Source organism: Thunnus maccoyii, chromosome 17 (assembly GCF_910596095.1).
Source record: "Thunnus maccoyii chromosome 17, fThuMac1.1, whole genome shotgun sequence".
NCBI lineage: Eukaryota > Metazoa > Chordata > Actinopteri > Scombriformes > Scombridae > Thunnus > Thunnus maccoyii.
The window spans coordinates 22,028,383-22,041,313 of record NC_056549.1 but is presented as its reverse complement, the minus strand read 5'-3'; the positions used below and the strand labels follow the sequence as shown (position 1 = coordinate 22,041,313).

The window sequence follows — 12,931 nt, the reverse complement described above, 5'->3', positions numbered from 1 at the left end:
TCTGTTGCTTTTGTCCATCAGAACATCTCAAAGGACACTTTTAAAACATGAACACTTAAGCAAAGTGTTTATTTGGAAGACAAATTATATTCAGCCCAGTTTCAGGTTGTTATCTATTCAGAGACAAAGTGTTTCTTTGGAAGACAAATCATATTCAGCCCTGTTTCAGGTTGTTATCTATTCAGGGACAAAGTGTTTACAAGGAAAGAAAGGAACCTCAAACCCTGATATTGTGACTACCATGTAGAAGTAAAATAAACAAAATAAGCATTTAAATCCTGTATCACCAATAATCAAAAAGCAGCCACATAATAAGGAGTGTGAGGTTCTGTCTGCCTGCCTGTCTGACTGTCCATCTGTCTGTCTCACTCATGTGGCCAAAAGCAACATTTGGCATCTGCAAGAAAAAGTCTTAGAGTGGGCTGACCGTGCTTGTGTGCGTGCATGCATGCGTCTGTGTGTGTGTGTGTGCGTGTGTCAAGGGGGAACACTTGATGGGTGCAAGCTGCACACTTGGAAGTAACGAAGGAGATGGTTCTGTGTGTGTGTGTGTGTGTGTGTGTGTGCATGTGTGTGTGTGATGAGTGGTGGGGTGACATTGTGAATGTGTGTGTGTGCGATGCTGTGACACATCGCCTACGACTCATTATGGTTTCACTGTGATCAGACGGCTAGAGAGCTGTCAACCACACACACACACGCACACAAACACACACACACACACACAGTACATACACACACTCAGACACCTCCGTCGTTACTCGCAGCTCTTGACATCTCCCAGCTCGCACCCCCTCTAGCGCTCCCCCGCAGGACACAGACACACATACGGTGCAAACACACAAGACGACATACACTAACACACACATACACACACACACACATATGTATGTGCATGAACACACATCCGCACCCATGTAAATGCGTACACATATTCAGACAGGCATCTACAATTAGAAGCCTGTGTAGAAGATGTAGATGTGTGACTGGCTTGTTTTGCGCTGTTGTGTGTGAGTATGTGTGTTTATTTGTGTTCTGCAGTCCTCTTTCTCTTCATTAATGTCAGTTATAGCTGACTTGTCCCTCTGTTCATACTGGGTGCAATTGCATACACAGTTGATCAAAGCAACATAACAGTAAACAGTGGTGTGCACATGTGTGTCTCGGTGTGAGTGTGTGTTTTCAAAAAAATTCAGCAACTGTTATTCCTATTAGTAATTAAAATTATATAAACAGTTCTGCACATTCAAATGAAACTCTTTCAAAAATCTGCTATGTTCTAAATATTATCATTATGAAAACCAGCCACTTGTATCACTTTAATGTCCACCATCTATCTTGCTCAGAAGATTTTTTTTCCTTTCAGAGAGCTTATACATTATAAAGATTGTACTTTTCTCTGTTTACATTTTTTTGACCTGGCTCGGTCTCTCAGGGGCTGATGAGACCAGGATGCTTCGCAACAGCCCTGTCAGATTCAAATATATGTCTGCCTCTGTGTACCTGGCTCTGGGTCTGGCCACTGACATGACTGATGAATGGTATGAAGCACCAAAAAGTTGAAAATATTTTTACATTAATAAAAGGCAACAAACAAAATCCAGAAGAGCACAAGGCATGTGGCACAGTAATGTAGAAAAACACAATGGTTATGGGTTTTTTTTTTCTTTCTTTCTTTCTTTCTTTTAGAAATGCTTCTCTGTGAGACTGCCCCCACAGACATTACAATTGTCATAATGCTGCTTGCTGCCCTGGTCTCACTTACAACAGAAACTTTTAATTGCAATGAAAATTACACTTTTAAGAAAATTCAGCTTACAGAATATCCTACAGATGGTAAAAGCTGGTCTTGCATTAAACTACTAGTGGGGTGTCAGTCGGGGATATGATTTCCATGATGGTACATCCAAACTTAGACTCAAGTTAACTCAACCAAATCAATGTCAATGTCAACCCAGATCAACCCAATTCAAGTCAGTCTACCTTTACCCAACAGAATCGACCCAACTCGATCCAACTAACTGTACCCTAGTCACCCATTCAACACTGTTCTGTTATTACATCCTAACTAAATCAACCCAACTCCACCCAACTTGACTCAACCAACTCAACCAAAGATAAAGACAGTCATAACCTGATTTAACCCAAAACTGAGCCCAACTCTGTTCTAAATCACAGTGACAGTCTCTGTAAGGACAAACATTACCTCTCCATTCTCCAGAGGGTGAATCTTTGAATAAAAAGATGTGCAGATAACTTCATCATCTCTGGTGTAGGATGGAGGTCCTGTCCTTGGATTAATGTTGAACCGGGTCAGGCACTCTGTGTCTGTGATGGCATAGTACTGCCAGGGTTTAAAGGTCACACCATCTATTGAACGCTCTAAGACCCAGTTACCTGCGGACGAAGAATATTGGTGAAGAAATAATGATGGAATGCTCCAAACAAGTGATGAGATCAATAAAAGTGATAACGGACATCCAAGCCTGTGTTTAGGTCACCCTACTTAAAATACATAGAAAATTGACATAACTTTCAATCATATATTCAATCACCTATTCTCAATAACATGGAACAAACTATGATATTCCACCTCTTGCATAGATTGAAAAACAAAATGAGCAAATTAGATGGCAGAGTGCATATGAACTGCCACCTATTCTATGCTTCTGTCAAGATGTGCAAGTTTCATAAAATGTTAAGTCCCACTCCACTGAAAAATGTGTTTTGCTTATTGTCACTTCACTTGGACGTTTGACCTTCAGAGTCTGACAATAAAAGATTTTTCAAATTCATCTACTGAAGAGGGAAAATGTCTCTCTGCTCACCTTCAATCTGAGTTTAATACGTGTACTTACTCGCATGATTTGTGGCATCACAACTAGTTTGGAGCCAGTCTTCGTCCAATATATAACTTAGACAAATGCAATGTGGAAACCTGAATCCTCCGGTGCACATACACTGAGAGTAGTGATGTAGGTAGTTAGAGATTTTGCATCCAGCAGTTAAACTTTTGAAATGAGACAGATTTTTCAGAAATTCAGGGCTTCTGCAATTTTCAATTAACATTTAACATTAGTGTAACATTTGATGATGCTGCCTTTCAAACACAGAAATGGTGGCAAAGTGTAAACCAAAAGTGGTTTCATATTGTTTGATTGTTATCTTTCAATTTCATTTGACATTATATGTTCAAGTTTTATAATGCAGGATGACCACCGCTCCGCATGGCTAAATCTTTTCTAAGGTGCTGGAAGCATCAAAGAGTCCAAACTGATAGAAGAGATTTCCACACGTTTAGATCTATGCAGTGTTTCACTTTTATTTTGAGCTTTCGGTCTAATAATATCAGAGCTCTGATGAAGGTCTGATATGTTCGAGTTTTATTCCTTTTTTTTTTTAGAAGTAATCACTTCTTTTGTCCGTGAGTATGAACAATTACTGTAATCACTTCTTGCTTGGTGCATAATCAACCTGACCACAGGATTTCAAAGAATTCCATTCATAACCTGATTTTTAAGATTTCCTGCCAAAAATGAAAAACCAGACAGAATTAGACAAAAACACAATTCATGTCCAAATTAGTTAGGGTCAAAAAAAACATACAAATGAGATTTAAAAGGTTTTTTTAAAGTTTTTTTTTTAAGTGAAAAGTTGTAATCTACAATATAAAAGACTGAAAGAGAATATATAAAGCTGCAACAGTAGAAAACAATTAGGAAAATTGGAGTTGGAGACAATGATAAACTAAAATGTGGAAATATGTAATTTCCAAAAAATCATCAGGTAACATGTAAGTACATTAAGGTCAGTTATTAAGAGCAAATTACAGTAACAGTTACAGATAATAAGGTATCAGGATAGTTGGATGCTGGAATTTAAACTTAAAGAAACAAAGCAAAGTATATTGGGAATGTTTAATATGAGAGTAAATATGCATTTCATGAAACAATTATTGTCTTTCAAATAACTTGTGGATTTTCTGTGGGAGGATCATGTGCTCAAAAGGCTTTAGACTGTATTAAACTGTTGATAAGACTGAAATGGCTTTTTAAATTATTAAGAAGAATACTTACCTGGACGAGGTGAGTTGGCTGCCTTAACGATCACATAGGCTATCTGGAAAACCTGAGAAAATACACAGAGAGGATAGAATGAATGAAAAAGAAATCCTTAATAAACTTTTAACTCCTAAAACAACTATGGTTTCAGTGAATACAATTAGCTTTACCATGTGAACTAAGCTAATAGCCATTATAACCATTAAGTTACTGTATAACCATGATTATAACACATCTAGTAAGTTTTAACGACCTCTTAAATGTGGCCGAAAATAAACTTTTGCCAGTTGTCACGTCACTTTAAATTGAACTGTCAAAATAAAATCTGGCATATTAAGTAACACAGCCAGGTATGAAGAAAGGGGAAGTCCCCCCTAAAGTCAAATCACCAACACTCATACACACATTTTTCTGACTCAATTTTCACCAAAACAAATATTTTAAAAGGATTAGATTAGTTTAAACCCTCTTCACTTCCCATTCGGGTATTATGTTTTCTGACATCTAAATATTGTTCTGTTTCCTGCTGGAAAAAGACACCTCTGTTTACAGTAAACAGGCTTTTCTGTTCTGACAGTTTAGAATATGCCTCTGCCAAAAATGAGGAAAGGGAAAAAAATTGGGGAAGAAACTCAAAAGACTTGTGATTTTTGTGATTTGTGTTATTGGGCTACATATAAATAAAAGATGACTTGAGTCCATCTGTGTAAACAAACTAACAAAATGGTGAAATGTTGGAACGTTTGTGCAATAAATGGCATTTTCATCAAATTTCACCTAGATTTTTCAAATATTAAAGAATTTCCTTCCAAATTTTACCTGGTTTTTAATTTTAAAAATCACTGAAATTACCTTATTTGTTCTAATATAACACAACAGTCTTTGTTTGTCCTGGCTTTTCTTTACTTTTGTTTACCAAGGTAGGTAGAATGACATATAGACAGATGTAGTATGGATAGATTTATCTATCAGATAAATAGACAGACACTAGATGTGGGTCAAATGTTGACTCCCTCAATCACCTCTCTCACTTCACCACTCTGTCTTTCACCTCATCCATTCTCTCTGTGAGTACATCTCTCTTTCTTCTCGTGATGTGGGAAGCAGTGTCATATTGCAGCAATTAGAATAGAGAGAAAGCTACCAAGAGTGTGTGTGTGTTTGTGTGTGTGAGAAAGTGTATTTCAGGGTAACCTTATAGCAGTCATTCAAACCACTTACAAAGAGTCACTGTTACCTGTATTCATACCGAGGATGGGATGTGTGTGTGTGTGTGTGTTGTGTGTGCATATGAGTTCTCAGCAGTAGCTTGTAATATGGTGACAGCTTTAGGACAGCTAGGCATCTCCAGCAGCTAAACATAGACGAACACAGCTAACTAATGCAGTGTGTGTGTGTGTGTGTGTGTGTGTGTGTGTGTGTGTGTGTGTGTGTGTGTGTGTGTGTAGGGTTGCAGTATGTCATATTCTCTGTTTTGATCAGTTGTGGATCAGACGAGGTGCATTTTTTGCCTCTAAAGCTCAACACAGCATCAACAGATAAACACACAAATAACTGTCCTGCAGGAAATCACACACCTGGTAAATAAAATGTTTATTTTGCATCCATAACATTAATGTCAGGTAGGTAAGTTTATGGTGAGTTCACATATCGAATGGATGGTATTACTGTGAAAGCAGTCTGTGTGATTTTAATTGGCCAAAATCTTTTTTTCAAACAGCTTCTTTTTATTTATTTATTTATTTGTTTATTCATTTATCGCACTGCAGCTTGGTTTGGCAATTTTGAGCTTAACCTTGTTAATTCCAGTTAGAATGAAGTAAACAAAAAATACTTTCTCACTGAATAAAGCCAAGTCCACTACAGTATTCTTACTACAGAATTACGATATTTCCAGTCCAGTGCCTCAGTCATCCCCTATAGAGAAGAGATTGAATTTTTAAGTCCACCTGAAATCACAATTGGTCTTCCTTTGTTGGAGTCAAAAATATGTCAAAGTGATGTTTAAATGTATAAAAGAAATTTGAAAAATCATCTTTTGAGATGTACCAGAAATGCCTTCAAGCCATTTTATTCCATTTTTCAATGAGTAGTGTCCTGGAAGCCGAATGGTTACTGCACATGCCACATAACTGCAGCATCCCTTGTTCTGTTCCAGCCAGGGACCTTTGTTGCATGTCCAACCAATCTTACTCCCCTTGTTTCCTGTCTGCCACTTCAACTGTCCAATAAAGAAAAAAAAAAGTTCAGTGAGCTACAACTGACAAGCTGAAAAAGCTAACTAGCCAGCAAACTGATGTTAGCAGTGCACTTTTCCCCTTGGTGTTGCAGAATGAGATATTGTCCTACAACTCCGTAAAAAGGAGACCGGAGGTAAGAAGATAAAAGGATAAAAAAAGAGATATTAGCTAGAAAACTAATGTGGGTGCATAAAATATAACATATCCAGTTTGATTCTGGCTGGGAACCCTTGTTGCATCATGTCTTACCTCGCTGTCTCTCCCCATGTGTCCTATTTGCATCTCTACTGTCACTATCGAATAAAGGCTATATTCAGTAAATAAATATATACATTTTCCAAAAAAAAAAAGGCCATATTGTTTTTGTGTCGCATCTTAGGATGCTGCCAAGCTGTCAGTGTCACAATCAGCCTACGACAGAACAGAGATGTTACTATTTTATGCAGATGCAGTTTAAAATATGCTATATGCAAAAAAGTTATGTAAACAGAGAATTGAGGACATGCTGACTGATTAATGTACAAACAGAGGGTGCTGTCAAAAATATATGAATTTTCTCTTTTTAGTACTGATTTGATCTCAAAAGAGAGAACAGAGCAGATCTGGATGTTCTAATAGAAAAAGAAAAAGTTTTTAAGCTACAGAGTGAAACAATTGGTGACTCATTTATCCCCAGATGAAGTTACATAGTTTTGGTACTGATGAATAATACTGAGCTCTATCATGAACTCCTTACTCAACTTACTTTTTTATTTTATATTACATATTTATTTTATTTATTTATTTGGACCATGTACAGTGTTAAACATACATGTTACCATTTGATATACTGTACCAGAGTTAGTTTAAAGCTTTAAACTGAGGTGTTAAGACTGTAAAGAAGTGGGGCCAAATTATTCATGAAGTCAAGCCCATAAAGGCTACAAAATTGCACATGTCCGGATATAAGTGTCTCCTGTTTTTACATCTCATGAGTCTCAACTCAAAACCATACAAATCACTGTTCATCTTCACATAGTTCTCAAGCATTTTATTATAAACATCTTACATATTTGAGAGGAAATACTCATGCTAAGGAACAGTTCTTGGCAGATATTTGGACATAACAGCCAAATGAGCACTTAAAATGTTTATTTCAATGCTCAATGAGTCCATTTAAGCCCTGTGTCCAGTATGGTTGGGTAGCCCACCATTAAATAGACTGTGAAGAATTCATTTTGTCTCAGCGTGATTTGGACAAACAGTGACAGCTGTTTTAATGAACAGCTGGTGTTTATAGGCCATTCACATGGAAACATGTTAACATCTCTCTGGCCCGATAAACTGGCATCAAACTTCAATTGCAGTTAGTACTCAGCCAATTATAGCAGGATCTGCACACAAATACACAAAAGATTGATCAGAGACAAAGAGTAATAAGATCAGAATTTCATAAGAGACACAAAGAATTAAGCAATGAAGAAAAAGATAATAAAATTGAATTCTTGTGTGTTTTGGGATTCAGACAAACAAACACACACAGACATGCAGACAGACAGGTCAGAGCAACAGAAATGGTGGGCAGACACATTACATTTTACTCTCACTTCAAATGGAAAAGTGTTAACATTTCCCTAGACTAATAGAGTAGCCTTTGGCCCATTTCTAAAAAGTTTGAATCATCCAACATCCCTGACTGCCAAACTTAGTGCAAGCAAACAAGCAGCAGATATTCACTGGAGCCATGCAGTCATCTCATTGCAGGATCGTTCTGCTTTTCCACTGAGCTGCCACTAAAAAACAATTTAGGGAGACGGTTTGAATGCTGCAGTACTTTGAACGACAGTCTCTTGGCAGCTCTGCAGCAAATACAATTTTTAAAAAAGTTCAATGCACAACAAAAAAAAATAATATGAAACTTGAAAAACAAACAAATTATTGTGTTTTTTTTTTCACAACAGCTTAAATAGTAGAGAGGCTGCAGTACAACGTTGCATAGACAGACAGGGGACTCTGGATTAAACAGACGAATGACCTGTGTGTGTTGCTGTGAATGAGAAACAGGGAGAGGAACATCCAAATGAAATCCATTCTCTTTAAGTCTTGCCTCTCTGTCTGCCCAAAACACACTTTCAAGCTTTTAAATAGGCTTTAGTCTGCACATAACACCAGATGCTGCAATCTCTCCCACATTCTTGCTTTGGCCCGAGTTACTGTCAAACAATAGACCAACAAAGTTTTATTGGGTACAGCAGATGTTTCATTTACCTTCTATCTGCTGCGAATAAAGATATTTTTAAGTTTCAGATTCAGATTATGGCACTAAAACCTCCTACCACATATCATTCATATGTACCTCTTCATTGTTTCATTCAGGGAAAAGTAAAGAGTTATTTTTATCTCATTGCTGTTTAGGTAGGTTGTGTTTGAGGTTTGTTTCCCATGAATGTGGACAAAGGGAAACAACATTTAACACACAAAATGTCTCTTGTAAGCTGGACAGATTTGCCTCTCAGGGGTATTTGTTATAAAGCCAGAGCTAAAGAAAGTAAGAGCTCACATTGTAATGAATCATAACTCCAGCATCTTTCTTATTAAAGCGTCCTTGAGCAAGACGCTGACTGTAGTAAGAGTTGTGATGATTTTACGTAAAAGGGTTAAGGTTAAAATCTTCAATATTCAGCCATTTCATATAATTGTAAAATAGGACAGTACATCATCAGCTTCAATGGTGAAAGAGCGGTAAAGTCAGTCAAAGGAACAACAATGGAGGTAATTATCGAGAAAAGAAAGAGCAGTGCTGAGAAGAAGACAAAAAACACTGAAAACACAAGTATTTTCTTTCAATGATGAAACCATCTGAATGAGTCCTATCTGCAGAAATACTCCACTGCCTCAACATTAAATGTATTACTATATCTCTAACCTCAAGAGTATTGATCAAAAAGTCTGATTGCAATGTATGTTGAGATAATAAATAATGCAAATAAGTATGTTCTTAAGTCTGATGGTCTTGTTAGAAGTTATATTAGGGCGTTTTCAAACCTATACTTCATTTGCTATAGCCTGCAGATCTGCCCAAACGAATCGTAACGAGGGGGAAACACGAACTAGAGTCTGATTCAACCACACTAAACAAGGCAAGTTTGAAAATGCCCTTAGTTTACACTGGGATTCCCTCATGTGTTCAACAGGGCTTAAAGCTGAGAGCCAAGATTAAATCAAAAGCAAAAGCATGAATGCAGAAAGCTATGCTGTCTAATGAGTATACAGCACTGAAGGCCAGGGAGTAGATGAATGTAGGAGAAACACAAATCTCTCTACTCCTATAATAGAATTTAGCTGGTTAACAACACCTGTGAACTCCATTTATCACTTTTTCCCCGTATGACTTTTCTTGTGATATATTTTCCTAATTTTTGACACAAAGTTGTTGAGGCTTGGTCTCTTTTTTCAATGCACCTCCTACTTTCAGATGTCAGCCCTCGAGAAGCTCTTTCTTCTTTATCTTTTATCATTTCTTTACCTTTTTTATAAAACTTTGTTACCCTGAAAACCATTAATAATATTGTTTGATTTTTTTTTTCAATTTAAACAGGCACATATTAGTCTCTTTCTGCCTTAATCAACTAATTTTGATCACTGATCTGAATGTTTTGGCTACAAGGGTTTGGATCTACAGTCATCCTGTAGATTGTATGCAGACCATTACAGAAATAGTCTTGGGGAATTCAAGGATGTAATTTTGCCTGTGACATGTATGAATTTGTGTTAGTGTTTGTGTGCATTTGTGTGTGTGTGTGTGTGTGTGTTGAGGTATTTATTTGAAGTAGCACTTTGACTGACAGCTTCTTTCAGGATCCTGATCACTCTGCCAGGTTCTCCTCCCACCCCCAGAAAGCAGAGCCAGTGCATGATTTGACCACGTCCATCAAACTGTCCATCAGTCAAACTGGCCGCTGCATTTCCATAATAACTGCAATTTAACTGAATCCTGTCTGGGGCTGATAAAAGATTATTTCAATGGCGAAGCAAGTTTAGCCCCTGATGGTAAAATAGTCCTAATACATTTACTGGTAATTTCTTAATCTATATGGATACTAATGTCAATGCCAACGGCAACACTTCACACACTAAAACACAATGCTGGAAAACCTTTATTTTGATATGGAAAGACTATAAAAAAGGGTGATTATTTGAAATATAAACATTTACACCTTTAAACCAAAATTTAGAAACTAAGCTCACACAAAGTCAGAAATGGTTCTCAACCACTTACAACAGGTCACTGCAGAGGACCTTTTAAGTATTGTCAAGTCAAATGCAACTGCATACACAATTACAATCCAAGAATTCATCTAAAAATGATGAAGAGCATATCACACGGGGTCCCTCAGCTAGCTAAGGTTAGCTGCTGCTTTGTTTAGCTCCTGGCATGTAAGTGTGTAAATATGTAACATTATGCTGCCTTTGATAGTTGATCAATGGTCATCATGTGCAGGCCATTCATTTCCAATATATTTTGCTTTATAGATGGATGTTGGGAATTATTTTTGCCATGAAGGGAGAGAGCAGACTGAATGTTACAATAATAATACTTAATTTGAAACAAATTTGAATTTGAAAGCACCTTTCAAAACTCAAGGACACTGTACAGTGTAAAAAATAGCTGTAAAAAGTAGAGAAAAAAAGGGACTAAAAACATGTCTGTCAGAGGCTCTATAGGGTTAAGTTTGCTAGAGGGAATATTGAGGCATCTCCTAAGACTAGAGATTCTGCAGATTCCATAGATACTTCTTATAGCTCTATGGTAAATATCAGTTTTGGGATGTACTGGGTGTCTGTCATCATTTATGCATTTCACTGTTTGTCAACAGATAAGCATAGACAGTTTTCTTTGGTAACTGAGTCATCTTTGGTAACATTTCCCCTGTATCTCCATATCTGCAGTGTGTAGTATACAGTATAGATGTTGTGTTTGGTCTAGATAAGTGTACCAATACAACTTTCATGTTTGTTCATTCTGTCATTGACCACCACAAAATATGTTGTAAATTAAGTAGTCAAGAGCAGACTCTAGGTCTGAGAAAGTAGTAAGTAGCTAGTATATATTAAATTTCAGTATTAATGTTAGTATCTGTTTTAACTTTTCAGGTCATCCAGCAACACGAGAGGACAGGCAGCCAATGCAGCATACAGGACAGCCAAGTAGACTTGAAAGAGCTGGAGGAGTATACCCTGACGATTTAGGTGGCAAAGATACAGGACCAAAACAGGTTGAAATACCCCAGTATCTCCAAGATTACAGTGTAGTATCTTGGAAATTCTTACATGCAGCATGATTTATAAGATTGATTGTTTTGTGAATATGAAAAATGTGTTATGGGAACAACATTTAAAGGTGCTACATGTAAGAATAGCCCCGGTTCGTCCTGTCTCATAATACCACTTTGTACCTCAAGAGGCAATAGTTAGTCACTGTAGTGTCCAGTCTGTCCTCAGCCTAACATGAGAAGTGGAGAAGTAGCGTTGCCCTGAGCAACTGGCAGCAATAGATTATGAGACAAGCTAAAAGCAGTTGTTATTTTATTATGTCACTTTGTTAAATTTTAATATTTTTTCAGGCGAGAAAGTAATCGTTTAGATTCCCAATATGTAGTCCAAATAACGCCTGTATGGAACTTTGCCCTGATGTTTTTGGAGATGTGAGGAGCCGCCAGCCAGGTGAGACCAGCCGGTCACCTCAGCTGCTAGCAGCCCAACTGCTGCGATGATCGACCAGTCAACGTCTATCGCCATACTGTTGAGGTCATGATCCGATGAACTGATCGGTGCAACTCTAATTTACCACTGACTCTAATGTCTCTGTAGCATTTTGATATCTTGATGATGCCATAGCACAGATTAACTGTAAACAGAAGGTTTCTTTGTCTTTAACAAGTGTTTCAATTCAATCTACTGTCATCAGGCTGTTGGTTTATTTTATTTATACAACACAAAGTGCAGTCAAATACAAATGTAAAAACAGAATAAAAAAGTAAAGTAGCAATTAAACTAGTGCCATAGGTTTGAGAAGTTTCAGCTGCCCTGCAGATGTCCATTTTGTCCAGAGCAATTGTCTTAACATTACTATTAAAAATTAAATTTCAAATGAAATGTAATGTTTGCAGTAGTTATACAATGCAGTAAAATTAAATGAAATTTAGGCAGGGGTGTTCCAGGCAGATAGCAGAGACCACCCAAAAAAAATTTGGTGCGTGCTCGACACGTGCACACACCATGACCACAGCTCAGATGGTCTGGGTTTACAGTTACCCCAGACCTTGTCAAGTCCTAGACACACCCCTGCCTCAGCTCCCACTCTCTCATTATTTAGTCTTTCTGTCCAGAGAGGCTCAACAATAACAAGAGAGGAAATGAGAGTGGTGATGTCACGGGCGATAACCACACACACACACACTCAAGCACACTGTCATTTTCTGAGTGAGATGACTGTGGTCGCAAGGGAAATTCAGTGCACTGGAGGGTAAATAGCTTTCCATAGCACCGATCAGACTCACACATACATGCACACAATACACCAACTGAAGCACGCACATGTTCGCACATACAAGCACAAACATTAATAGCAGCGGCTATACAGTCAATCAC

General features: G+C 37.5%; 1 protein-coding gene across 4 annotated transcripts in view; it reads right to left on the bottom strand.

Annotated features, from left to right (window-relative positions):
• Window positions 1-12,931, bottom strand: part of lama2 (laminin, alpha 2) — a 206,596-nt gene that overhangs the window by 139,814 nt on the left and 53,851 nt on the right. For all 4 annotated transcript variants that reach the window (XM_042389960.1, XM_042389962.1, XM_042389961.1 and 1 more), the window contains exons 4-5: window positions 4,077-4,128; window positions 2,207-2,397 (exon numbers count right to left, since the gene is read on the bottom strand). In XM_042389960.1, coding sequence (XP_042245894.1) covers window positions 2,207-2,397; window positions 4,077-4,128 — 243 coding nt within the window. The remainder of the gene's footprint in view (window positions 1-2,206; window positions 2,398-4,076; window positions 4,129-12,931) is intronic.